The 15,972-nt window shown below is 43.5% G+C and overlaps 1 protein-coding gene across 1 annotated transcript in view; it reads left to right on the plus strand.

Moving 5' to 3' along the window:
• The first annotated feature begins 2,901 nt into the window (after positions 1–2,901).
• Positions 2,902–15,972, plus strand: part of TAPT1 (transmembrane anterior posterior transformation 1) — a 45,695-nt gene continuing 32,624 nt past the window's right edge. Inside the window, exon 1 of the mRNA XM_081101199.1 lies at positions 2,902–3,028. Within this exon, the coding sequence (XP_080957325.1) occupies positions 3,002–3,028 (27 nt within the window). The 5' untranslated portion in view covers positions 2,902–3,001. The remainder of the gene's footprint in view (positions 3,029–15,972) is intronic.

A 15,972-nucleotide genomic window follows, 5' to 3' on the forward strand; every position in this document is an offset into this window, starting at 1 on the left:
CTAAAGTCGGGCTGTAGGCAGGGGAGTAGTGGGGAGGGTCCTGGCTCCGTTTTGCAGGGTAAAGGAGTGTGGACTTCCAGGCGGAGTTGCCCAGGACCGATTGGAAACATGGGTCCAGGCTCAGGAGTCAGAGCTAAAGAAATGGTGACTTTAGGGTTGAGATGATGGTTAGAACCTCAGACTGTCCCCGGAGCGTATGTATAGGGGAAAAGAAAAGAAAAAGAGAAGGTAACTGAGGACACATCAGAGAAACCAGCCTGAAAGGATGGCCAGCGTGTTACTGGGACTCACGTTGGGTGTAGTGAATGTAGGAGTAGGGACACCTGTCCCGGGGCAGAGGCTGCTTGGATTCCCGTGTCATGACTCAGAGCTCACTGGCACCTGTGTGCAGGTGCCGTCTCTTCTGTTCTCTGTGTCCCATTGCTTCTTGGTTTTTACTTGAAACACCCAGTACTTATCGATACGAGCCAATCAGGACAGTCTTTCTTTCTAATTGGAAATCTGACCGAATGGAGTGTGGGTATAATTTTTGCTCTTTCACCAGTTTTGGCTGTTCTTGTTCGTAGCTCAGAAGCCTTTCTTATCCTAGCCTTCAGACAGCAGATCTTGTTCTGGTTTTAGCCAGCCGACAACAGATTGGAAAGTTCTCACCAAAAGTTTTACTCCACATGGACCTGGGCCTTTTAATGGGATGTCTGGTTGTCCATGGCTTCAGCTGTACGCATGCTGAGAGTCTGATGCTCGGGGCCTCTGAGGATCCTTCGCTGGGCTGGAGTTACCTTTCATGGTATCACCAACTCCTCAAACAGATTATGAATCCAATATTTAAAGAAATGTGTGTGTGTGTGTGTGTGTGTGTGTGGTGTGTGTGTATGTATAATACTGGGGGAGGGGGGGCGTTAACATCTAAACATAAGCAAGCCACCTGACTTGATGCCTAAAGAACTAGCCATCAGTTCCCGTGCTGGAGGAAGTAAGCTATCTTAGGCCTGTTGACATAGTAGGCCTGCCTCTGAGTCTTCCTAGGGGCATTGCAAGGGTCTTTTTGACTATAAATGCATGCAGACCTTACATAGGATGCAACTTCTTAATTAGAAAAAACAGACACGAAATCACCTCCTCTAGTTGTAATTTTCGGGAGGGGACACCACTACTGCATTTGGTGAGAGGACCAGAAGGCCAGCTCAGAGCAGAGAGGGCAGTTTGAAACCTTTGGTATCCTGAGTTCTGGCAGAGAGTTGGGCCTCCCCAGGAGAAGGAGTGGGAATGTCCGTGGAGTCAGGTGCTGAGAGGTCCAGGAGGCGACGGGCCGGGAGGGAGTGTGACAGGTTGGAAATAGCTGAGATCAAGCATTACCAGCTTGGCTTCTTGTCTCTAGTCGGTCAGCTGTAGCCAAGTGGGAAATCCCAGCCTCCCCTGGCCTGATCACCTCATCGGAGGCGAGAAGACTCGGGCTGTGTTAGCTGTGGAGGGACAGAGGAAACAGGTGGCAAATTAAAGAGCCAAGGAAAGGGAGGTCTTTCAGATCTGGTTGAAGTTCTGCTTGGTATGACTGACTATTGTAGGGGTTTGGTACGAGCCAGCCCAAGATGTACCTCAGTAGTATGGGGATTATTCTGGGCTAAAGGCAACCAAGATCCTGTGGGCTCAATAGAAACTTCTGCCACCCCTACCCCCACCCCCACCCAAATATCTAGAACAGCGGTTCTCAACCTGTGGGTCGCGACCCCTTTGGCGGTCGAACGACCCTTTCACAGGGGTCGCCTAAGACCATCCTGCATATTAGATATTTACATTATGATTCATAACAGTAGCAACATTACAGTTATGAAGTAGCAACAAAAATAATTTTATGGTTGGGTCATAACATGAGGAACTGTATTTAAAGGGCCAGAAGGTTGAGAACCACTGATCTAGAAGAATTTAAATTAGGGGCCTGGCCCATGATAAGAGTTAACACCAGAAGTAACTTTTTTACCTATATACATGGCAGGGCAAACTCATAATTACTGAACTCGGGCAGCTACCTTCTGAAGCCCCAAGGTGCCTAACCTGAACCCTAGCTCAGAATGTCATGGATACCCTATTTTCCCTTTTCGTCTCTGAACCTCTCATGTATGTGGGGGTTCCCACACATGTGTATGTAATTGAATTTGGTCACTTTCTCTTACTAATCTGCCTCCTGTTTATTAGATCATTAGACCAGCTGATAGAACCTGGGGGTAGGGGAGCTTCTTCCTCCCCTGCACCATGGGTAGCATCCTGTGTAAGCCTTCACCTAGCAATCGATGGACACTTTTGCAGGATCTCTGAGGCTGAGGTTACACCAGTATCCATGTAGTTCACCCAGGATAGTTCTTGGACTGAAGCAATGCCTGTTAGATGACTTGACTTCCTTTAAAAACAAACAAACATATATATATATATATATACATATAGATAGATATATATATGTGTGTGTGTGTATATGTGTGTATATACATATATGTACATATATGTATATCTCCATGCCATATTTACTGTGTGTATGTGTGTGTGTGTGTGTGTGTGTATATATATATTTTGACTGTATTCTTACCTGCCTTCATAGTTCTATGTAACCTATAAGACACAGGACTGGGCTCTTGCAAAACACTTTTCAGACTATTCTGGCTCATAGTAATTGTCTCTTCTGTATTCCTGTGGAATTTTCAGTTTATACCACACAGGGAAGCAGTTTTCTCAGCAGTCTTTGCTAATGATTTATGTATAGTTCAGCTTTGGGCACAGAATTATAGATGACTTTGTTTTATTCTTTCATCATCGTTTTATATATGTATGACCTATGGCCCCAGCTAGCATATAAGTTCCTTGATAAATACTGTTCTCTTGTTTTGTGTCATTTTCTTTTCCTGTAGAGCTTTCATTGTTGAGGTTCCTCAGTGCTGAACTAACAAGAGGGTACTTCCTTGAACATAATGAGGCCAAGTACACAGAAAGAAGAGAAAGAGTGTACACTTGTATGCGAATACCAAGAGAATTGGAAAAGGTACCTTTTTTTTCTATTACCAGACATCATTTTGAAAGTTATGTCAATGTGCTAATCATACAAAAAAAAAATAATGAACAGTTTGAGTTGAGTTTTTAAATATTTGGAAATAATTAAATATATTGGGGGAGTAGGATAAAGAAAGAGGCTTTAAAGAGTATATTTTTAGTGTGAGATCCAATGATTCTTAACTTTGTTTCTTAGTAAACTCATCCTATTTCCATGTGTGTCCCATCCAAATAACCTTTTCCAAGGAATTAATCTCCACTTATTCTGTTAGTTCTCTTCAATTTTGTTTTATTAGAAACAGTTCTTTTTTCCATTCAGCATAATAAATTATTTAATGTCAGCCTTCTTTAAGGTTTTAGTTTCTCAGACAGCCTTCATATTTAAAAACATAAATTATAGTCTCTTCAAGAAAAAGGTGGTTCATTTGCCTTCATCACAGAAAATATCACATCATAGGTTGGCATAGTTATAACAGCTCCGTGTCTATACACACCATGTTCCCTCGATTGTGTCTCAGTCTGTCTAGACCAGTCAGATGTGGCAGGAAGCTACTCTCCTCTACATTGCTAGAGGAGGCTGGCGACTCTGAGCACTTCCACATTTCTTGCTAGAAAGAAAGAAGAAATAATTTAGCTTCAGCTATATTAAAACATGTTTTCATAGTTTTATAGTAACACTAGAGGCCCAGTGCATGAAATTCATGCACGCGTAGGGTCCCTAGTGACAGTCAGCTGCCGGCTGGGCCTTCCTTCATTCCACACCACCCCCTGGTGGTCATGCCAGCTGGGCCTTCCTTCATTCCACACCACCCCCTGGTGGTCAGCACACATCGTAGCGAGCGATCGAACTCCAGGTCTCAAGTTGAACTCTGGAGGAGACACTTTGCATATTAGGCTTTTATATATATATAGATTCAACTTAAAATATTTCAGTCACTTCCTTAGAACCGTATTATCTGTTCCAGTGGCTGTCAGAAGAGTGTTGTTGGTTTGTTTTATCACATATAATAATGGCAAGAGGTGTGGTAGGCAGTGAGAAGCGAGGATCAGCTGGTTTGGCTGATGCTCTTTTTTTTTATGACTGTCCATCAGTTGGGTAGAAGGGTGAGTCAGGTGTAGAGTGACAACTTGAGAAATGTTGCTTCACATAGGTTCTTGGTGGCATGTCACATGCTGAAGTTTTAGGAAGTTCCGTGTTGGGAAGATCGGAGAGCTAGGTTACCAGCAAAGATTTTGGGAGAGAACACACATGACAGTGCAGTTCTGTGTTACCCTAGGTCAGGATCAGTGAATGCGCTTGGTTTATTTGTTCTAGGGAGTTCTCGGGTCCCCAGGGGAGCCGAGGGCCTGGAGGACGAGAAGGGAGGTGAAGGGGTGTGCGGGCGCGCTCTGCAGCAGCCTCCTCTTGCAGCAGCGCCTTTGTTCTGTATATTGGAGTTTATGTAAGATTTTCTTAGGGGTGGAGGATAATGTTTCTTATGCTTGCAAAAAGAAACATTAAACTAATTCTTGGATCTTTCTTAGAACACTTTAAAAAACTTGCTTTTCAAAGCTCGCTTCTTTCCTCTAGTAATAAGCTGTGAGGTGGAAATGTGTGGACATACTGCAGAGGCCGCTGGAGGGAGGGTCTGCTGGGCCATGTTCTTGTCAGGACAGCGTTGGCCCGTTGCCCAGCCACAGGCAGTTTACCCGCCTGCTTTCTGCAGGGAAGTGGTTTCTTCCACCCGGTGGAGCAGATCTGGACTCTGTTCTTCTCTGGGGAGAACACAGGGATTGGCCTGTAGCCACAGCCAGGCCAGGGACACACCCAGGGGACTGCTTCAGAGCGGGGAGGTGTCTGTCTGTCGGACCCTGTCTTACCCCTCCTGTGACACAAATAATGAGCAGTGACAGCCTCCCTTTATAATTCTATCACCTCATCAGAGGCAGTTCAATACACATCATTCTCTCGTCTTTATTGGTAACATTGAAATAACAAGCAAGTTTTTTAGTAGATTTCTCGTAGAAACGTATAAGCATTTCATGTTTGTTATTGTGAATATTAAGTTGTCTTCTGGGGAAAATGCCTACAGGTCTTGATAAGACTAAAGTATAAATCAGTGTTTTTCAAACTGTACTCCATGACAAAACCACTGATGGGTAACCCATATGTATGGATTTTTTTTTTTTTTTTTAAGAAAAGAATAGAAGCATTAGAGCACATTGCCTATACTAAGGGTATTTTGTGTGTGTGTGTGTGTGTGTGAAACTTTGGTTTCATTTGTATGTATGTAAAATGTAGAATGTCAGGAAAGTTGAATTAATACTGTTCATGCACAGTTGTCATAACTTTCTAACCCTGCTTCCCATGAAGGAGGGTGTTGGTGTTAGGCCTATTTGGGAAAATTTGATTTAGTCTCTTAGAGCAACACTCTAGAAGCTTTATTGTTTAAAATGCAGGAAAAGAAGTCATACATTTCAGTTCAAGGCATTCTTCACTTCTAAGACTAAGGGAAACCTAGAGTGGAGGTAGATTTCAGTTTAACTTCAGGCTTACATATCTCTCCTAACCATGAATGATACCCCTGTGGCCCTTATTTTCTATGAATAGTGTTTCACCTCGGGCTTTCTTTATAAGAGCTGGGAGAATATCTAGACATTCATGTTAATCTAAATTAGGTTTCCTTTGTGGTTGCATTGTCTATTCCAATACATAACACCTTACTCATTTTTGTTCTTGTTTTCAGTAAACGTTATGACATTTTCTCCTAGCCTTTGGAGGGAGAGACACTTGATTACAGAGCGCTTTGCTTCCACAAGGGTTGCACGCATGGTACTATAAAACATGTAACTAATGTTTGTACTTTCAAAAGAAGAGAAAGATCAATATCTCTTACTGAACCTGCTTACTAATGTAAAAAAATCCCAGATTTTTGTCCAAGGGCTAATTTTGTCATCTGTATGAATCTAAAATTGCAGCAAATGGTAAAAAAAAAAAAAAAAAAAAAAAAAAATCACAGTATTTTCTAAAATTACCTCATATATATAAATGCTAATGTAGAGAAATAATAGATCACTTATTCATTTATTTGTTTATTTTCCTGGTCTTTGATTTGAATACTTACTATGTTCCAGGTACTTTTACAGTGAGGAAGGACTTGTGAAGGTAATTGGCAAGGTGATGAGAAAAAGAGGTAGATTTTGTCCGTGCATTGTAGGGCCTATGAGTGTGTGTGTGTGTGGGGGGTGGGGGGGAATCTGTGAGGTACACACAGGAAAGGACAGGTACACTGGAAGGACAGGCTGGATCCAGGCTGGTGAAGCTAAGGAGATTAGACTGGCTTTGGGAGGACTGTTAAAATAGGTTTCTTTCTTTCTTTCTTTTTTTTTTTTTTTTTACAGAGAGCAAGGGAGAGGGAGAGAGAGTTAGAAACATTGATGAGAGAGAAACATCGATCAGCTGCCTCCTGCACACCTCCTACTGGGGATGTGCCTGCAACCAAGGTACATGCCCTTGACAGGAATCGAACCTGGGACCCTTGAGTCTGCAGGCTGACGCTCTTTCCACTGAGCCAAACCGGTTAGGGCTAAAATAGATTTCTTTGGCGTACTTTGAGCTGTGTATAAAACAGAATACTAACAGTTAGCTATGTATGTAATAGGATACCTAACCGTGGCTTAAATAAATAAGATTTTTTTTTTTTTAGCAAGTCTCAAGGAAGGAGGTCTCAATTGGTCCAGTAGATTAATGAAGCCAGCATGGACCAAATCTTTTTGATCCCTCTACCAGTATTTTGCCATCGTTGGCAAATTGGCTTTTGGTCCTCTTGCTCGTTGCAGCCTCAGGCATCACATCTGCATGATAAGCAGAAAGAAGAGATGGACAGTCCCCTCTCTGACTGTTCCTTTTATAAAGAATTAAAAGCTTTCCCAGAAGTGCCCAGCAGACTTCCTTCTGCTTGTATCTTACTGGCCAAGCTGAGTTATACATTCGTCCCCAGCTGCATGGGACACAAGGGCAGTAAGTGCTCTGCTTTGCCAGCAAAAGGAGAACCGATTGAGGGTGGTAATCGGATTAGCCACCTCTCAGAGCTATGCTTCTGAAAAATTAGTATAGCAGTGTTCAACATGGATTAAAAGAAGCAAGAAGATCTCAAGATCTCACCATGTGCATATCCTTCTTCAAATGAAAATCCATTGATTGATTTACCTTTAAGAAATTTATTCCTCATATTAATTATATGTCAGGTGTAGGTTGTGATTAATACGAAGCCTTTTCTCAGAATTACTTATTTTCTGTGATTATGTGTGTTTATGTAACCTTGCCTGTCATAAAAGTTAAAATTAAAATACATTTTTGAATTTTTTTTACATTGTAATTCTATGCTTTTTGGCAATCCCTTATTGCTATTATGCTTTGTATATTATAGTTACTTAATACATTTTTTAAAATTGAATTCAGCTAATTAGTCTAAATGCAATTATTTAGCTGTCTTAAGAATCTAGTGAATTTTTATTTTTAACTTTAAGTTTGTCAGATTGAAGATATAGGTATTGCTGTAGGTATAGAATATTGTTGTTTTTAGGCATAGGCTATTATTATTGAAAGAGAGAAAGGTTACTGTCACACAGGGGAGTATTTGTGGTAAAGATTCAATACCCTTCGCTTCTCATCTCAGGTCTGCAGGGCATAGCCAAGTGATCCAGTCGAGCCTGGAACCTCCTTTGGCTTTGACTTCATCTAAAATTAGAAGGTTGAACTAAGTCATCTCAGAAGGGCTGATGATTGCATATGAGAAACAGGAGAAATGGGGTGCATGGAGAGACCCCAGAAAGCGGTGTTACATAAAAGTGAAGGAACTTCGTTCTGCTTGTTTGAGGGTCAGAGAAGATAACATTTAGGAAAAATAATTGTAAAAGTTCCTTTCAAACTAATGGATTTAATGACAATGTCATATAAAGCCTTTTTGTTGTTTCTCACCGTGAGGTATGTGTTAAGAAAGTGTAGTCATGGCCATTGTCTCACCCTGGTTCAGCAAACAGCCCTTGGATTTCCTTGTGAAACTAATAAAGGGCTTACGCAGACCCACGTTGGTGGCAGAGACGCTTGGGCATCCTGCTCGGTTTCTAATTTCATGAAAACATGTTTGGGGGCTCCGTCCTTCTAAGTTCTTCTCATGGTGTGGCCCTCTTTTGTTACACACCCTGACTCGGATGTCCTGCCACACAGCTGCTGAGAAGCAGGAAAGGGTGGGGACCTGCCCAGCTCACCCTCTCAACTGCCTTGTCTGGTAGTCCTCCCTTCCCCTCGGAGGCTTGGCGCCCCCTGCTGGTAGAGGTGGTGACAGCAGCTTCCATATTCCTCCTGCAGGCAGGGCACAGGGCCAGTGGCAGCAGCACAGAAGCCCCCTCCAGAAACCGGTTTAAAGGTGATGGGGGAGTGGCTCGGGGCATCCAGGGCCTCCTTGGCCTAGTGTAGGCCCTGCTACCTACTGGGCACATAGGACTCATCAGATGGTTCTAGGGCCAGCCAGCCGTGACTTCCACCCCATTCACTGATATGTTTAAAGGACAGTTTGTGAACTTGGCACTGTGGGGCGATGTTTATATTTTTGAATCAGTAACTTACTTCTGTCACTTCAGCTTTGAAAACAGCCTTAAATCTCCTGTCTTCCCATTTGCTGTATCAGGCCGTTGTGAGCTGTCACTCAAACTGTGTTATTGTCCTTAGCTGTTGTTCCTGCTTGCACGCAGTCTGCCTTAATGCTCCTTGCTGACTGCTCCCTGAAAAGGAGACTTGTGCCTGTGATGGCAGCTACAGTAAAGACCTCGCATCCTCAGTGAGACTCAGACGTGCCATGGGGTCCCGAGAGCACAGCCAGCCTCCTGCCCGCTCCAACCTCTCAGCAGGAGCGCACAGCCCTGCCTGTCCCTGCCACACACCAGGGAAAGGTCCTTGCCTCCAGGGTTGTTGGGAGGATTAAATAAATTAATGTGGGTCCAGTGCTTACAAAATAACTGTATTCAAACGTGGATTGGAATTAAGAGAAGCAAGAAAATCTCAGGACCTTTCATGTGCATAGTGAAGGGGACCAGAATTTTGCCACCCCAAAATTGTCCCTTTTGGGATATTGGTTTTAAGCTGATTATTCAAAAACAGAAGACTCAGAAAGAACCTGTGGCCTTTCTCCTTTCCTGCTTAAGAGATTCAGAAAAGGCCTGTTCCAGGAAGGAAATCGCAACACCGTCACCTTAGCAGTAGATAGGAAGGCTGCAGGCAGGGGCCTGGTAGATAGACATCCCCTCTACCCCCATTGTTTCTGGGTTGCAGAGCAAGAATTTGCCCACACATGTGTCCCACTCTTCCTCAGCTACCTGTAAAATGCTTGTTTCCTTTGAAATCTCAGGCTTCTGCTCCCTTTCTCCTTTGTCCATAGTGGCCTCTAAACCTAAACTCCCCAGTCCGTTTCAGGTCTCATATCCTGCGAAACGCCCCTCCCCCCCAGCATATACATTGGTGATGAACGTACATTTTCTCCTGTTAATCTGCCTCTGTCAATTTGAATCAGCCAGAAGAACTTAGAAGGTGGGAGGAAAAGTAGTTTTTTGGCCCCATAATAGTTTTTCCACATATTAACATCTTAAATTGATTTTTTGTGTTAAATATATGTCAGATATAAGTTGTAATTATTGTCAAGTCTTTTATCAACATTACTTTGTTTTCCATGGTTACATATGTTTTTGTAACCTGGCCTATCATAAAAGTACCTGGTTCGAGGTAATCCCTTTGTTCATCATCGCCTAGAGCAGTGGTTCTCAACCTTCCTAATGCCGCAACCCTTTAATACAGTTCCTCATGTTGTGGTGACCCCCAATTTCATTGTTACAAATTGAACATAATTAAAGCATAGTGATTAATCGCAAAAACAATATGTAATTATATATGTGTTTTCCGATGGTCTTAGGCGACTCCTCTGAAAGGGTCGTTCGACCCCCAAAGGGGTTGCGACCTACAGGTTGAGAACCGCTGGCCTAGAGTATAAACTTCCTGGGGACATGAATTTTTTAATTCAGGTGATTAAAACTGTTTTATTATAGGGACAGCCTTGAATCTGCCATCATTGCTTTCAAAGTCAGTCACTTGTAAACTTTCTTATTGATCACTCATTCTCCTTCACATTCTTCTAAGCATGAATCCTTGCATGTGGGCTTGTTGAGGACTTCTGGAACGTAGAGCAAAGAGTGGCGCTCCTTAGTAATTAACTGAAGGTGATTTCTATCCCTCTTGTATAATGATTACCTTCTGGCCACACAGCCACCCACTCACATTGCACCTGTGCACACTCTTCTCTTTGTTGGGAAGTCTGTTCCTCCGTACTGACCTGGCAAAATCCAGTGCCATCTTGTCTCCTCTGTGGGAGATCTTTGCTGACTCCATTCCCCTTCCCTGAGTGCACAATCCCCATGCCACCCTCCACTCACACCACACCCCATACAGACCTACTCTCTTGGCCAGTGCTGCTCGGGCACATCATTCATCAGGCTCTGACCACTGGTCTGTGTCCAGCTCACTGGCTTGTGCATTCCCTGGGGAAGGTGTCCTTTCTGGTGGCCTTTCATCCTCCCATCGTAGAACTGAGCTTTACAGAAAGTGAGACCAGGGGGAGGGTGGGAAATGCCCCTTCCCGCTTTACTGCTTCTTGCCAGCTGACACTCCAGACCAGCCGGGGAGCGTCCTCGGCTGGTGTGTCCTCCACTAGCCGGTGGCAGCTGGGGTCATAGTGGCAAGGTGGTATTCAGAATCGCCAGGAGGTGGTTTGTCAGATTCCAAGAGGCCTATTTCAGAATCGTTGTGCTGTCTTACTTTTAGATATAACACTTCATTTATTTGGAAATTTCAAAGGGCGTTAAAGACATTTTTGTCCGAAAGGTAAACATAGATGTTTTAAAAGGTAAGCCTTGCTCTGTTCTCCACAGAGAGAGGCTGTTCTTTTTACTTATTTCTTTGGAGCCTAGTACTGTTCAAATGATGAAAAGCAATAGTAGGATGTTCAAAGTGAATGTGGTAAGAGCTGGTTATGGAAATTTTCACTAGAACTAGGTTTTCCATTGATTTCCAGGGTTATAGGATTATTGGCATTTTGTGCTTTTCTTAACATTGCTGTTTTTTTAAATATACAAGGTGTCAAATCCAGTGGCAAGGTTGAGGCTGGAAGGAAGAGTGACAGGTGCATTACTGGGAAAGTGCTTCAGTTTTCAAAGCCAAGCTTTCTGCAGACCCACTGAAGTCTGGCCCTGCCACTTCTGTTCATGAACTCGGACAGGCTCTCGAGTCTGCAGAGTGAAGGTGGGGCCGTGCACACAGCCCACACACAGTGCCTAGTACTCTGGTGCCCGCTACCCGTAGAAGGCTTCTAAAGTCCTTCCAGACAGTATCTCCTGTGGCACAGAAAGGCCAGTGACCATTTCTGCCCTTCGTTTCACTTTTATTTTTTTATTCCAAAGAAGACTCTCAAGAACTACCTTATTACCCTAGCTGGTTTGGCTCAGTTAATAGAGTGTCGGCCTGTGGACCAAAGGGTCTTGGGTTTGATTCTGGTCAAAGGCACGTACCTTGGTTGCAGGCTCCTCCCCGGCCCGGGCCATGGATAGGGGCTCATGCAGGAGGCAACCAGTCGATGGGTTTCTCTCACATCAGTGTTTCTCTCTGTCTTTCCCTCTCTCTAAAAAAATCAATGGGAAAGTATCCTCAGTTGAGGATTAACCAAAAAAAACACAAGCAAACAAACAAAAAAAACCTGCCTTATTAATTAAGCAGAAGGTTATTTTGAAATAATTATTTTTTCATGTAAATTCTTATAAAACTTTGAGCACAGATTTCAAATTGAATCGCTGCAATTTGTAAATCCCTGTTTTTCATGCATTTTTGTACAAAGGCCGCTGCAGTGTTGCCAGTGCAGATGCTTCTGCAAAGCTCCTCGGGGCCAGTTGGGACTGTCTTCACTGCCGTTTGGCCGCCAGGGGGGGAGCTGAATTCCATCACGCCTGCGCGTCCTGGAACCTCTTTTCAGACAGGACTTCTCACCCTTTGGTGGGTCATGAGTTTAATGAGACCAGCATTGTTTTTTTAAAAGGAAGTAGAAAATACTCATCTGTATTTCATGGAGTAAAAGTATTATTTTAGCGAAAGTTTTCTTTTGGGTGTTTGAGTGTGTGTGTGTGTGTGTGTGTGTAGTGACTTGCAGTGTAAAGTGTATTAATGACTAAGTTGTGGTCAGCAATTAAATCCTCTTCTTTGGGTGTTGAGCTTCTTAGTAAGACTGTTTGCTCTTCTTAAAACAGTGAACATATGTTGGTCTCTGCCACATTAGGGCTGCACACTGAGTGTTTGCTACAGAGAAAAAAGGAGGAGCAAACCAAAGAATGAGTCTTCCGTCCCCAGGAAAGTGGAAGAAGCCAAAAACTCCAGCGTGTGATTCCTTGTTGAGGCATTTTCCTTTTGCTTTAGTTCTTTGCCGTATCTTGGTTTTCTGCTTTCTGTTATTTATATCATGGTCAGTCTAAATGGAGGAAATATTTATTTTATGGCCTCCCCATAAAAGTGAGATAACTGTCAAGTGAGAGATCACATTTACTAGGTGAGGTGGGGGTGGTGGCAGCACCAGAGGAAGCGGAAGTAGGGAGATGGGACCAGAGAGGGACAAGGCCTGGCTGTCAACCAATAGAACAGGTTTTCGTTGTGATATAAGGAAGCATATTCCACAAGCATTGTGCTGCTTTGACTTTAGCCACACCTGGCATTTACTTTGAAACTTCAAGTGGCACTTAAAGGAAGACAAGAGATTTTTGTGTTTATCAAAAGGGAAACAGGGTGACATATGACACTGTTGTATTACTTTCTTGTCACACCTCGTGTATTTCAGGGGAATTTTCTTTAGATATTACTTAAGACTGCTTGAATACTTTATGGTTATTTGGTTCAAATAAAATGAAATAGTGATTGCCTATTTTATCAAGATGCCACACAAATGACCCAAAGGTATGGATGTACACATTATTCCCAATAGTAATATATACTCGGAGCTTTTAATTCTTAACACCTTTTCAAAGCTAGCTGTAAATAGAAATGTGTGACAGTTTCATGCCTTTTGTAAGTTTGATTCATTAAATGCCTATTTTTTATGACACTAGGCAAACTGGAAACAGATGAGTTAGCACAAAGACAATGACAGTCACCCCTATGCCTGGTGAAATAGTGGGTGAGAGCGAGCTTGGGCAGGTGTCCCACCTCCAGAGCTGGGGCTTCCTCGGTGTTAGGTAGGGGCGACAGTAACCACTCAGAGCTGTTGGGAGGAGGGAGGCGGGAGCACTTACTCCTGCCTGTAGGGCCACAGCATAGGAGACATGCTTTGTACAGCCCCTTCCAAGCCCTGGGTCCATGTAATTTAGAGATGCTGGTTCAACATCTCGCTGGGTGCCAGGCTCGGGCCACACCAGCACAGGCTTTCTGGCCTACAAGGAAGGATGAATGTTTTCAGGGTTGTGTCTTGTTTACTTTTTTAGGAAATGATCTTATTTTCATTTTTAAAGAATTTAGAAGATGCTGTACCTATGAGAAAGGGTAACATTCGAACAACAGGCACAGTAGTTGGGTCACTTCTCCGCTTTTATAAACCCTGAAAGGAGTTTCTATTGGTTGTGTACTGTGTATTCCAACATCCAAGGGTGGTTTCTTTCCACCCAGCTGCAGTTTCTTAGGTCTCAGCCACTAGTTCCCTTCCATTTTAATGTGGTATCTATGGTATTGACAGCTCCCAGTTACGAGGTCGGCACAGTATGAGATGATGATTGCTGGCTCACGGAGTTTATTGGGCTGGTTTAATATGTGAAGGGAAGGCCCCTTAGACTTTAGTTACTGTTGTTTACCATAAACAATACTAATGCAAATTCCTCTAAGCCAGCGGTTCTCAACCTGTGGGTCACGACCCTTTGGGGGTCGAACGACCCTTTCACAGGGGTCACCTAAGACCATCGGAAAAACACATATATAATTACATATTGTTTTTGTGATTAATCACTATGCTTTAATTATGTTCAATTTGTAATAATGAAAATATATCCTGCATATCAGATATTTACATTACGATTCATAACAGTAGCAAAATTACAGTTATGAAGTAGCAACAAAAATAATTTTATGGCTGGGAGTCACACAACATGAGGAACTGTATTAAAGGGTCACGACATTAGGAAGGTTGAGAACCACTGCTCTAAGCCAAAGAAAGGTGTTTATACTTTTATTCTGCAAGAAAAGGTTGTCGTCTTCATTACTTTCTCTGTGCTCTTGCTCATGCTCCCTCCCGAGCCTGGCAAGCTTCCTTCCCCATCTCCCCACCTCCCACACCTCCTCCTCCTATCCAGTCCACCCTCCCCATGTGGTAGTAGTTCTTCCTCTTCTCAGATGTTAAAAGGGTCTCCTCTGATATGGGGCTTTTTCTGAGTCTCCCCAAGTTGGGCTGGCTATCTTCTCCCCAGGGCTCCGCTGTTCCCTGCATCCGCAGTTCTGCCCCGGCACAGTTACCACGTCCCTGTCTGTTACCCACATGCTGGCGTCTCTGCTGGAACTTGAGTAAGCTTACTGAGGCCAGGAGCCCCCTCCCGTGGTCCTGCCTGGGCTGAGCATGGCTTGGTCCTGTGAACAGCTTAGTGGATGTTGGGTGAATGAGTAATGCGTCCCTCCCCAGTGTCAGGTCATCAGAAAGAGACCTGCTGACTCCTTCCCAGCGTGCAGTTTCCTTACACATGCACACTGAAATGGAGGCTTCTCGGTGACCAGGGACGGGATCATGACAGTGACACAGCCACACACGGACGGCGCTCCGCCTGTTGCAGCTCTCCTTTGTAAGGGTGAAAAACAGGCAGCACGCAGAACCCTGGCTGTGCTGGCCACAGTGGGTGGCTGACTCTGACAACTGTCGTGGTCGGGAGACTGAAAAGGGTGGTCTGAGCACTGACACTGCACTTTCCTGGTTGTCCATAAGTCTAAATTGTTTTTAAAAAATATATAAATATATATATATATCCACACACACAAATATACATACAGGTATGTGTATATATGTATATAGATAGGGAAATATATTTTTGAGACATCTTGCAAAAAATTGATAAAATCTCCTTTCTAACGGTGCGATGTAGTTTGCAAGGGCTGCTGTACCAAAGTACCACCAACTGCCCGGCTCCAGTTTGCAGACCTGAAGGTCAAGGCGTCACAGGTTCATTTCTTCTGAAGTTCTCTCCTTGGCCTGTGTCTTTGTGTCACCCACCCTGTGTCGGTCTCTGTGTCCACGTTTCCTCTTCTAATAAGGACACTGGTCATACTGGATTAGGGCCTACACATGAATGCATTTTAACCTCTTTCAAGACCCCCATCTTTAAATGCAGTCATTGTGAGGTGCTGAGGGCAAGGACTTCAACATATGAACTTGCGGGGAGGGGATGCAGTTCTACCAGCAACAGTGTGGTTGTTAACTATTTCCTACATTTGTGTAGGCAGTTCATTGACTAAGGATACATGGAGCGTCATGTGTGAGGGCATGTGCAGCATATCTTGTTTGTGTGCCAGACATACGGAAGTCCCTGCTCTTACAGTTGCAGAGTTTGGGAGCCTGGGTGTGGCAACTTCTCCACGCCATCAAAAGACCACACCCTCCTTTTATGAAATATAGTCCTACATTTAATGGGTAAAAGTGTATAATGTTACAAAAAATAGGAAGGATTGAAGTATACAAGAAAGGGAGAGAGTTCAAACCTTAGCAGTTACTCTTCCAATTAAGAATAATGCCTTCTGAATATAGCAAGTTCAAATACACACGAAATTGTGTTAAAATTAGTAACAATTTACATATTTTAACTCAATGTATATTCCAATTCTTCCCATCCATGAAGCACTCTGAT

Source organism: Myotis nattereri, assembly GCF_964212035.1.
Source record: "Myotis nattereri genome assembly, chromosome: 1".
NCBI lineage: Eukaryota > Metazoa > Chordata > Mammalia > Chiroptera > Vespertilionidae > Myotis > Myotis nattereri.